Here is a 12,527-nt window from a genome sequence, read left to right on the forward strand (position 1 = left end):
CTGCTAGAAGATGGGGAGCTACCACCAGAAAGAAAAGGTCAGGTAGAGCTGGTGACAGCCCCCCACAAACTCCAGGCAGGACGGAAAGGTGAGGAATTAATCTGATGACTGGGCCTTTTTTCTTAAACTGATCCCTGTGTATTACACATCTGAATCAATCAGAACAAGCAACCCCAGAAAGCACCATGATTGTGAACAGTCACATTTATCTCCAGTAAAGCTGTGGCAAAAAGTCCTGCTACTGAGACCATTCCAATGAGGAAATCTTCCTGGTATCCCAAGTCAGTTGTCTCCCACATATTATTTCTTTTAGTCTAATTTTCTGTTTAAAATCATGGGGAAATACTAATAAATATCAAACTTTTGGATTATGACAGAGCCAACAATAGGCAGAAGGAATTAATAAAAGGTTAAAACTGGCAGAATTTTTTTTGGACAGAATTACAAAATTAGTGGATCTGAGGAATGCATTAGATGTAATACATTTGGAGTCGATGAAAGAAGTTCAAAGATTTTCTGACAAAGTCAATGACCAATGGAAGATCACGTAAATAGGTTTTGTATTTTAACGTGTATGGTGCAATTTTAATTTTTTTCTATATAAAAAAAATCTAAAAATAAACCACATCTGTATGTAAACACATTTTATTAAAAATACATATTTTCTGTTTTACATAAAAAGAACCCCCACCATAATTAAACATTACTGAAAGTCAAACTGGAATTCTACTTGGAAAAATACAAGATTTTCATAAACAGAGATACAGCACAGCACTCAAAATCATTTTCACTTGGGACATATTTTGCAACTCACATTAACACTCCTTAGTAGATAACCGTGCAGTGCATTTATGAACTATACACGATGCAACATAATATCTTTAACAGAGATGGCCTGAATTGAAACCCAGAAACTTTGGGATCCACAAGCATCACAGCTCAGGCCCATCTCAGAGTTTTAGAAAGGTACAATTTTCAGAGCAAGGTTTTATCAGCTTAACAGCAATTTATGTTAATAAGGCCTAAATAGTGCAGAAAATCAGTCAAAATGCAAAACAGCTGCCAAAAAATCAGAAAATCCACCAATTTAAGAAGATACCTATACGGAACACATCACCAGATGCATTTGCTTTCAATTGAAAATCCTCTTTACAGAATAAGAGCCCAGAGTCTTATAAGGTGCTGATCGTGTAGAGAAGCTGAGCACCCTCAATTCCTTGTCAAGTCAATGGGAGTTGCAGGCACTGAGCATCGCTCTAGAGTGCTCGGCACCTTGCAGGTTCAGTCTCTAGAGGCAGAAGAGACACTGGCCATGGCTCAGGAACGTTTAATGGCAAACTCAAATCATTCAGAATAAGGCCATGGGGGTGGGCCTCCAGTCAGTGTTTCCTTTGCTGTAGTGACCCGGACTAAGCAGGTAGCAGCATGCACAGCAGAAACAAATATTACAATTACCTGTAGCAGGACAAGGAAAATGACCTTAAAGCATAGTTCCTCTCTGAAAAATAACTGTATAGGAATGGCCCCATAGAGTTCATGTGTATTATGATGCCATATAAAATGTTCTCTGGTTGAAAGTAAGACCATATCTTTTCTAACTCCCTGCTCTGCAAACTTAGTCTGGGGTCTAAATAAGGTCGAGGCATTCCTTTTCAACACACTACAACAGAAATAAAGATCCTGGGAGGGCATCAGTTGCCCTGTGGAATATTTATTACTAGTGCTAATACATGGAGAAGGAAAGATCCCAGCTTGACTCTGAGATCCCAGCTTATGTTTACAGGGCAAGGAATTAGAAACAATTTTTTTTTCATTTTTAAATTGCGAACGGAGCAAATTTGCTATGGAGTAAATGAGACACAAATACACAAACTCCACAGTGCCACTAACACAAAGTCACTTTTCAGACTGGAACCACATTTCAAACATGAAAAGATTTGAACATATCAGAAACACAGTGAGTCAGAAATGTCTGTACTGAGAATATTACACTTCAGTGTAAGGCCAGGATTTTCAGATGTGACTAGTAATTTTCAGTACCCAACCTGAGAAACCTTGATTTTTCAGAAGGTGTGTGCTAGCACTTCATGAAAAATCAGGGTCCTTTAATGTATCTCAAATTAGGGTTTATAATCACTTAAACTTTGAAAAATCTTAGCTTATATGTCTACTTATGAAGCTTACAGATGACTAGGGACCTCATTTTAGGGGGATGGAAACTTCTCTTCAAAGGGAGCCTAGAAACCAACTTGGGTCAAAAAAACAACAACAATTGAATAGGGGAGAGATATTGAAGCCAAGGGTTGGAAAGGTGAAATCCTTATCTATAAATAAATAAAATATAGCCTGAAAAGCCTGACAACCACTGTTTAAAAAAAAAAACAACTTTCCATTAATATCACCTTTGAAAATACATAAGCTTGTTTTCATTAATATATACATTAAGACATCCAGAATGATGAATCTTTCCCCATGTGGTTACAATCTGCTTCCCTGTAGCCTGTTTATAATATAGCAAATAGTGTTCAATATTCTGTAAAGTTGTTCAAGGTTTATGCAATACATTTGAAATCTGGAGGACATTCTGCTCCAGAACAGAATAATGCTAAAGCAGTTTTCATTTTAGGCTTGTACTACTCGATGACGACGCCCCTTAAAATACAATATTCAAGTTTTAAACCAAAATGTTTGAATTACAAGTGGTATTTTTAAATAAATCATAAAATGGAAAAATCTGATGAGATTCATAATTTATCAAAATCCACTGAATGGAATGAAAATGCACTGAAGAAGAGCAGGGAAAAAATCCCAACCTCTGAGATTTAGCCTAGGCCATTGCAATAGGACTGAGAACTATTAGTTGAACTGTTTTTTTTTTTTAAAATCTCTGATTTTTACTTTGAGATTAAAGGGTAATTTGACACTAATGCTGCATTTGAAGTTCATAAGCAGATGGGTTTTGTTTATGCACAGTGGAAAACAAAGAACATGGTAACAAGACTTAATTAGTTTGTCAAATACTGTTTTCAGAGATCACATCCCAAAATACATGCAAGACTTTGTAGCCCATTTCCTACTTATCCTCCTGCTCCAACTGGCAGATCACATTCTTCAGAGTGTGCCATCCTGCAATGGGAACCCCACAAAAAGCCCCATTGTCTTTAGTAGGGCAATGCACAGTGGAATGGGTCTACCTATATAATTCTTATTGCAGGATCGGGACCTAGGAATACCTCATCAAATCAGTAAAGAAGTTCAAAACACCTTTGGTCTGAATAAGCAGGAGGAGGAGTGGATGTGCCAGAAGGTCTCTGTAAAAATTATTTTTGATCAATGGCATGTCATTACAGCATTAGCAGCAGTCAATATTTTCTAGGAGTAAATTCAAAGAAGAGATCGGTCAGAAATACATTAAAAAGTAACAGACTTAAAAATATTGTGGACCCAATTCTCTATGGTCTTCAACCTTGTACAGTCTGATTTGGGAATATATTACATCCACTTTGCACAGGTGTAAATGATTAAACATGAGGCAAAGCAGCAGAGAATCAGGCCTTCAATTTCCAAGGTTTGAGCCAGAATAAACATTTGGCTTTCGAAACACGTTTTGTTTTCTTTAAGAAGCATGTGTTACAACAGGAATGTCAATTTCAATGGCAGAGAGCCGAGATCGTGCAGAATAGGGCTGGGAGGCATAGCTAGGCATGCTCGAGGCATGGGAATAGAGAGGCTGCCAGAATGGGGACGGTAAGGTTTTGCATGCACAATACCACAGAAATAACAGAACTGAAGTGAAAAACAGGCCTCCTGCACTGGCAATGGTAATATACACTGAAATATCAAAGGTAAAAACTGGCTCATATTTTTTGTTCAGGTAGTTGTTATAAAAAATTACCCAGATTGATGGTGTGAGACAAATGGCACATGCAAGTAGAAACAACAGACCAGCCACAAGGTGGCAGCCTGGACTATTTACAAGACATTTAGCAAGTTTGATGTTTGGTACATTTGACACAAAGGCCGTGTTACACATGCCGATCAAACACAGCAGCAGAGCGGAGACAGCAGTTAGCATACTACAGGGAAGCGCAAATTGGAGAACCCGTAAATCCAGCTGATCGACTGCTGTGTACCACTCTGTGTCATATATCACACAGTCTCTGCTTCCATCAAAGCGTGCACACTTAATCCAGAGTCCAGTGTAAACGGTCAGATTCTTTTCATTTCTGTTGAATGTGTGCAGCCTCATCAGTCTCCAGTTAGGAAGTAAAACTGCAGCAAAAAGGCCTGCTACCGAGGCTGTTCCACTGAGGAAGGCCAGTACTGTCGCTGCATGAACATCCCGGCAGCCCATGTTGGCCCACAGAAAACACTCCCTGTGATGAAAAGAGATGGGTTTAGAAGGGAAGAGTCTTAAAAGGAACATTTTAACATAGCAGAAGAGCAAACTTCAGGACCTGCTTCTCCACAGCCACGCACCATGTGGAATCTTTTACACTAGTGTAAAATGAGTGCGAAGTGGGTGTAAAACACTGCCATTTGGGTTCAGTAGCTTTTTACACACATTTTGCACAGGCCTAAGCATTGACACAAAGGGCAAGGCAATGGAGATTCAGCCTTTGATAAGTTACTGTCAGTAACTGTCAAGCATTAAGAACAAACAATTAACAGTCCCACCGATCAGCCTTCCCTCCCTCCCCATCAGTTGTTTTATGGCGTGCAGGAGGCTCTGGGGTGGAGGGGGAGGAGCGAGGGCATGGCAGGCTCAGGAAAGGGGGTGGGAAGGGGAGGAGTGGGGGCAGGCACCTGTAGCTCCAGCCCCGGAGTTGGCGCCTATGCAAGGAGCCGCATATTAACTTCTGAAGAGCCACATGTGGCTCTGGAGCCACAGGTTGGCCACCCTGATCCAAACTTACCTTTTTTTAAAAAAGTGAGGTTTTGAACACACACAAGATACAATTACTTGTTACCTTCCTACCACATATTTGAGGCAGATACAAACAAATTAACCAGATGCAAAAAAAAGTGAGTCTTTTGTCTGTGGTATTTTTGTTTTATAGTAAAGTACAAAAAAAGCAATTAGACTTGCTTGTTAAAAAGTTATATATGTCAGTTCTCTCTGTACTGAACTCCCAGCACACAGGGTCCTAGAACCTGGGCTCCAGACTGAGCCAGAAGTCTACACAGCACTGAAACAGCTCAACAGCCCTGCAGCCCGAGCCCCGCATGCCCGAATCAGCTGGCACAGGCCAGCCGCGGGTGTCTAGTTGTTGTGTAGACATACCCTCACTTACCACAAAGGCACCATTTATACACTGCACACCTAGCTGAGGGTAGGCCACACCCTCCTCATCTTACTCAGAGGAACACTCTGATGGGAGTTAACGGGACTATCCCATGAGTAAAACAGCCCAAAGGTGCCCCTTTCTCTGTACCACAGTTTACTTAACATATGCCTCAATCTAAATGTTTCGAGCCGCATCAGTGCATATAAGAGGCCAAGAAATAATAGATACATTTACGCTTCTAAATTTGGGAGGTAATTTTAGCTTTACTATGAGATCAAATGTGGAAAAACAGACAAGCTTGAGAAGGGCATATCTGTCAGGCCGCTATGATAAGACACAAGTCCCCTGGTGGGATGGCATTCTCAGCAGTGGGGCCACTGGCTATGGAACTCCCTGCCAGAAGAGATCAGAAGAAGCTCAAGATTTATCAGAGGTCAACTGCTAACCCACTTTGTCCGCAGATCTCTTTGCAATAACAGAAACTATAAAAGCAGTTAAGGGTCTTGGGAAGCAGGGAAAGAAAACATATGAGGACAGAGAGGTCAGGTCACCTCTCAGCATCCTCAGATACCTGAGGATCCAAGGGAAACATACAGGTATCTAGTTTTTCCATAGAATACTGGTAGATGTAATTATGCCAGTGACTCTGTGCCCAGTTCTAGTGAGGGTTAGGACCGCATGGGTAACTCTGTCTGCTGTACCAGATACATGGACAGAGGACATCAGTCTTCAGTCTGTTTTTGGCTGCCTCTAGACCATACTACAAGATCTATTTATATTGGCTGGCCTTTTGCTGTTTTGTGAGTGCCATCTCCTTTTTTTTTTTTTTTTTTGCACACCAGCTATCCCTTTCTACCCAACCGTATCTGATTGGTCCTGCTTTGAGCAGGGGGTTGGACTAGATGACCTCCTGAGTTCCCTTCCAACCCTGACATTCTAGGATACTTCCTACACCAGTGGGGCCTTAGATCAGCTTAAGACACCCGTGGCTGGCCTGTGCCAGCTGACTCACACTCAGGCTGCGGGGCTGTTTCACTGCTGTGTAGACTTCTGGGCTCAGTCTGGAGCCCGGGCTCTAGGACCCTGCGAGGTGGGATTGCAGTTCAGAGAGAATTGACATATTTTGTGGTATGGTTTTCCTGGTGGTGATTGGATTTGTCTTGCTCCAGACTTGCTTTAATATTGTATGGTTGTGTATTTGGGCTGGATTTCTTTTAGATTCATTTTATAGCCTAGTTTTACATGGTGTTTACATGTTTTCTGTGTGCATTTTAAATATTTGTATTTGTTAAGTGCATATCCAAATGCAAAGGAACTCAGAGACGAGGAACAAAGGGAGAGAGGGTAGATCTGGTCCTATTGTGAGCTCATGAAGGAGAAACAGAGACATTGTAGGGTTTATTTGGATAGCTGGGTACATTTTCCTAATTGCAAAAGAGCTGGCATTGTGAGGGAATGGTATAGCCAAACAATCCAGCACAGTACAGTGCTCCTTCTCTCCTCTCCAGATTCATAAACCATCACTTCAGCCAATCCAGTATGTTTAAATGAAGAGAGAGCATTTGCTATGCTGTCAACGCTTGGGATTAGTAGAAATGCAGATGGTAAACAGGATACAAGTGCTATAACATGAAGCAGATTATTTTGAAATTATGTTTTAACATCATCTTCCTGGAGTGCAAGAATTAGGAATAGACAAATGATTCAAGGCTCCTGAGAAATGTTTTGAGAAACAGCTAACAACCTCTTTAAAGGATACGTGCTTCATATGCTACTTTAGTAGAAATTGCAGCTACTTGTGGACATTACAGAGAACACACCTTCTGTAGTAAACAACCTCTTATACATTCATGTTTCTATTCATATGCTAATGATGATGTTAAAGGAAACAGTGGCCCAGTAGTTATTTCCAAATCTGTTGTGGCCATGATGACACAACACACATACAGTAAAGGTTCTGTAAGGACCTATTTTGCCTGTAAACCATCATTCAGATACTATGGTGATGAATGCTATATGCCATGGGGATGGACTCTAGGAAAAGCCATCAACTAGACTAGATAGATGCCAAGGGTGACAAATTCTGATGTAGCTACAAAATATCTTTCCTATTGTTATTGCAGGTGGTGGAAAAAAGGAACAGGAGGAGTTTGGCAGCTGAAGGAGGGGCTAGACAGGGAATAGGTTCGGAAACATGGGATATTATGGCATCAGACATAAGTGACTAACTGGCTGCCCATGTCATCATGGGAGTGGTGTAGGGAGAGAAGTACTTGTAAACTCTCTCCCAATTACCCCATGGCCATCCACTAATATATCCTTCAGGCCTCCCTGCCTAATCCTCATTGTAAAACCTTCCCTACACAGGAGTTGATCCAGCTCCCACTGCAATCAATGGAAAACTTCGATTGACTTCAGTGAGAGCTGGGACAGGCCCTTAGAGATTAAACACAGGGAGCAGCTTCACCTGGCTGGGTCCTAGCACTGCCTAGTTTGACACGTAGTGGAGTTGGAGGCTCTCCAAATCCCAGAGAACAGAGAGCACCGAGCAGTATCCTCATTGTCCATTACAGCAGAAAAAAGACAAAGACTGACCAGTCTTTTGGATGAGATGTAAAACTGAGGACCCGACCATTTGTTGTAATTTAGGCTCCCCTACCACATGTGCAAGGTTGTTAGCTAAAATATGCTGACCAATTTTTCAATTTAGGTAACTACACTTTAGCTTCTTGTGATTTCAACTGAATACAGTACTTTCCCTCCCACCTTCCTGTTCTAAGTTCTAGTGTTGTGGTGCACTGCTAAAAATGAGCTTTGGGTTCCATGGAGCTATACAAGTTCTCTTTACTAAGTTGGCACCGAGTGTCAACCATCCTCTCCATCTCTATGAGTGGTCCTTCTTGTACTGTGTGCAGAAGCTGAAACTTGCCATTCTGTTCTTCAGAGTCTGATCCTGCATTCCTCACAACAGTATCTGAGCATCTGTCAGCAATGCAATGTGCAACATGACTAGCATCTGTCACGTGCTACAGTTCTGCAGTTAGGGAGAGGTCTCCAGGATTCTCAATCTGCAACTTCTCACGAACGCTACACAACTTATTCAAAAGCCTTAACACAGAAAAAAAAAATCTAGAATAAAAATGATTTTATTCTTCACATGTTCAAATATTCAGGCAGGACAAATACTAGTGACAACTCTCAGAGAATTTACTGTCACCAAGTGACCTACCCAAGCTTTCCCCAACTGGATTACTCACAGCCTCTTCTGGCTCTCCAACAATAGGGAAGTGAAATGGGAAGAAATATGGTCTTGTGTTTAGAACAGGCACAAAAATCAAGGGACCTGGGTTCTCATACGTCAATATGCACTTCATTATGCAAATAATGGCAGGGAAAGGAGTGTACATATTGTGTAGAGGTTGAATCTTTTTCCTCTTCATGGAGGGAAGGTCAAACCACTCTGAGATATGGAAATAGCACTTTTCTTTCTCTGGTTACTAAAGACTTCACTTCTCTCCTCCACTTTGTGGGGTCAGGCAGTGTAGTGGGGTGGTTACCCCGCTCCTGCCGGAAGGGTTTAAAACAGCCCTGTCAGAGAGCTGGGGCAAAGGGAAAAGCTACTGGGCTGATTGGGGAAGTAGCCACAGCTGGGCCATACCCCAGTCAGGCCCCTGCTGGCCTGTATAAGAAGGCTGGGAGCCAGGCACTCAGCAGTCTCTCTCTGCCTTCAGAGAGAGAAGGGCCTGGCTGCAGGGAGTTAGACAGGGTACCTGTAGTGGAGCAGGGCTGGGGAAAGGCTGAGGAGCTGGGGTGCTCCAGCCTGGTAGGAGGCCAAGGGATACTGGGGGTTGCAGAGGGCAGCCCAGAGCTAGGCCAAGGCAGCAGGTACAAACCCTCCTTGCCAGTGATGAGTGGCCTATACTGCAGACTGCCCCAGGGAGCGGGGGCTAGTTGGTGATTGGCAGTGACTTTATTCTGAGGTGAGATAGGGATAGTGGGTGGGGGTCCCCCAGGGAGAGGAGACCCTAGTACTGAGGGGTGTACTGCCAAGGGGCAGCACCCCAGATACAAGAGCACTGGGGTCTGGGAGGGACATGGGGCCAGAGGACAGGTGGATCACCATCCTGCAGGGGGTGCTCCAGGATGCTGGAAGAGCTAATTCCCGAGATGACCAGCAGGAGGCGCTGCAGGGGTGAGTCCGGACCCTCTACAGGCAGTTATCTCTAATCACACAGACCGTGGCAATTTGCCCTATGTGGCAAATATTGTTAGGCAGGATGTGGCTTCAATTGCTAATATTGCTCAGAGGTGAACTGCTTGCATAAGGACAGATAATACATACTCACCAAAAGGTGTATTCAAATAAGGAGAAACCCTGGCAACTGTTGGGAGCAGAAAAGATGTGCTCTTGAATCTAGGAAAGAGAACATATGAGGAAAATGTCAATTGTATGTTTTCTTTCATGTAATTTCAGTTGCAGCATTAATACAGAAATTCTGAAATGGCTGCAAGCAGGGAAGAGCCAGCCCTTCTCCAACACACAGCTTAAAATGCAAGCCACCTTCCTGGGGTTGCCTTTATTGTTAACTTAAATAAAACAACGGAACATTACATTCAGCCTAAGCTTTCTCCAGTCCTAGAGTTTTTCCCTACAGGACCACCTATGCCTCTGCCCCTCTCTCTCTTTTTGTGCCGAGGATATTTAATCCCCAGCCTGATGTGAGAGTACTTCAGCAGAAGAGACCTGTGTTGCTGGGGAAGTTCCCAGACACAGAGATATTCTGATCCTTGAATCTACATTCCTAGTGATAAATACATTTCAAGTTATCTCAGCTTTTGGTTACCAATTTGACTTTAGCCAGTCGGGGTGAGATCCTCTCACGGACTTTCCTTATCCCCATCCTTGGTGCCTTGCTCCCCCAATTTCTTGGTTCTCAAAGGAGCTCTGCTGATCAGTGCTTAGAACAGGGGTGGGCAAACTATGGCCCGCAAGCTGTTTCCAGCCTGTGAGCTGGACCAGTGGCTTGGCCCCGCTCCGCCCGGGGCGCTGGGTCGGGGGCCAGACCACGTGGCGCGGCCCCGCTCTGGTGCTCCAGCCGGCGTGCAGATTCTTTGTCAGTGGATGAACTACGTCAAACACACAACAGTCCCTTACTTCAATATAGGCTTAGCCTGTGGGCACAAGTGGGTACAATACTATTAACAGTTACAGAACATTTTGCTTTACCCTAAATGGTAGAGACTTCTCTTCCTGGAGTTGAAGATCTTGAGTTCTAGTCTCACTAGTCAATATGTAGGCTAGGCAGCACCTGTGCGCAGCAATGGGGCACAATTGTTGGACTTGAACAGCTGTGCACCCCACCTGCTTAAGAACTAATTTTAAATTGTGGGGAAGAGGAACATGAAATGTATTAGCTAGCATGTACGTGTAGTACTGCATCCTAGTAGATGGAATGTCAGACCTGCTAAAGTGTGGGATCAAAGGCATCCTTTATGCCTGACACACAGAAGCTATAAAACTCAATACCACTGTTTTTTTATATATATATATATATATATATATATATATATAAATAAAAGAGATTCTCTCTTGGCTCATATTTTAAAGGTATTTTGGAACAGAACATCCTCAGTAGAGCTGATTAAGCAATGGATAAAATTATTCATTGCTTATATTTAGTGAAGAAAGCATTAATCAGTACATTATTTGGTAAGCTCTCAAGGTGGGTGAATGTTTAAATACATTTTTTTATTTTTATTTTAATGTATAATAGCATTTTTATCAGATACATTATTCAATGACTATATAACCCACTCTATTCCCAAGTCCTAGCTCCGTATTCATTCACCCAGGAACTCTGCACGTTCTTAGAGGGTAGAATAAATTATGCCTATGCAGCCACAGATTTGCTAAAAGAGGAAAAGATACAACTACACAGCCCCAACTTTGCAAAAGCCTATAAACAAGTCACATCTAGAGAAGCCTAATATAACACAGATCACAGATTTATAGATAGAGGCCTCAAATTAGTGGGTTTCAGGAATATTCTACACTACAACAACATTTTCAAAAGATTGTGTCAAGTGTAATTATTATGGTAATTGATCCAAAAAGTGCATTGAGTTATGGTTAAAAATACAGCAAGCACACTAATTCACTAACCCAGAGACCTTTCAGTGAATGCTAGAATATATTACAGTATTAACAATCACAGGTATAATCTCATTTACCAAAACAATTTATTCTACAAACTAAAAGTCAACAAGAAACCTAGAATCTTGCAATGTAGCAATACTGAGAGCCCAGGCTAAAGTTGAGCAGATTTCAGAGTATACAAACAGCAAATGCAAGTGCCTCTTGTGACTAATGAAAAGATGAAGGAACTGTTGTTAAACAGCCTACGACCAACCCCTACAAATGGCAGCACTGCGTGGGTTAGACTGTGAATCAGGACATAATTATCATCAAAACAACTTCAGGCTGATTATTCACCCCTCCCCCCAACACCGCATTTTTATTACATTTGAACATGAACACCCAGTAATAAGGAAAGAGCCCAGTTCTCTCAGGAAATCTGGGCAACTAAGCTCCCATTTCGTGCTATAAAGATATAAATAAAAAGGGATCATCATTACAATTCTGCTTCTCTCCCACCTGCAGATATGCAATCATGGTTTTTCATTAGCTATAAACACTGAAATCCACCCGATCCTAAATAGAAAAGGCTAAAAAACATTGTGGGTAAATGACTGTAAAGCAACATTACTAATCACACATACCCCCTTCCTACGCACGCAACTCGTTATTTGCAAATACTAAGGAGCGGCTGGTGTTGCTGTTATTCCCTTTTCCTCAGCCTTTCAGGAAGTCGTGGCCTTTCCCAGAAATGCTCAAAGGCTTCTGGGATTGTAGTCCCGCTTCTCCCCTGATGTATAATTTATCCCGGTTTCCAAAACTACAACTCCCAGGATTCCCTCTTGGAACGATTTCCTATCCAACATTCTTCAAAATCTGCTCCTACAGCCTATTCCTGCCATGCCACTGTGGTGTAATGTGATCAAGCCCTGCAGCCAATCACCATCTTTTGCTAATAGGTAAGGACTGTAACAGACACACGCACACACACAAAACAGAGATAAAATGGAACTACATTTGTATGCAAAAGTTATACAAATAACTGTAAATGCTTCTCAGAGGTCTTTTTCAGCATCACCAACCCCCAACATAAAAAATCTTGA

General features: G+C 42.2%; 1 protein-coding gene across 2 annotated transcripts; it reads right to left on the reverse strand.

The window, feature by feature from the left end:
- Positions 1–629: 629 nt before the first annotated feature.
- CLDN12 (claudin 12) lies at positions 630–12,193 on the reverse strand. 2 transcript variants are annotated; one of them, XM_054020515.1, is made up of 3 exons: positions 12,069–12,193; positions 9,635–9,702; positions 630–4,376 (listed from the first exon to the last, which is right to left on the reverse strand). In XM_054020515.1, the coding sequence occupies exon 3, from the start codon at positions 4,352–4,354 to the stop codon at positions 3,617–3,619; it is 738 nt and encodes a 245-aa protein (XP_053876490.1). In that variant the 5' UTR covers positions 4,355–4,376; positions 9,635–9,702; positions 12,069–12,193; the 3' UTR covers positions 630–3,616. The 2 variants fall into 2 exon arrangements, with proteins under 2 accessions (XP_053876490.1, XP_053876491.1); XM_054020516.1 differs by lacking the exon at positions 12,069–12,193 and adding an exon at positions 10,516–10,601.
- Positions 12,194–12,527: the final 334 nt, after the last annotated feature.

This window comes from Malaclemys terrapin, chromosome 2 (genome assembly GCF_027887155.1).
Source record: "Malaclemys terrapin pileata isolate rMalTer1 chromosome 2, rMalTer1.hap1, whole genome shotgun sequence".
Taxonomy (NCBI): Eukaryota; Metazoa; Chordata; order Testudines; family Emydidae; genus Malaclemys; species Malaclemys terrapin.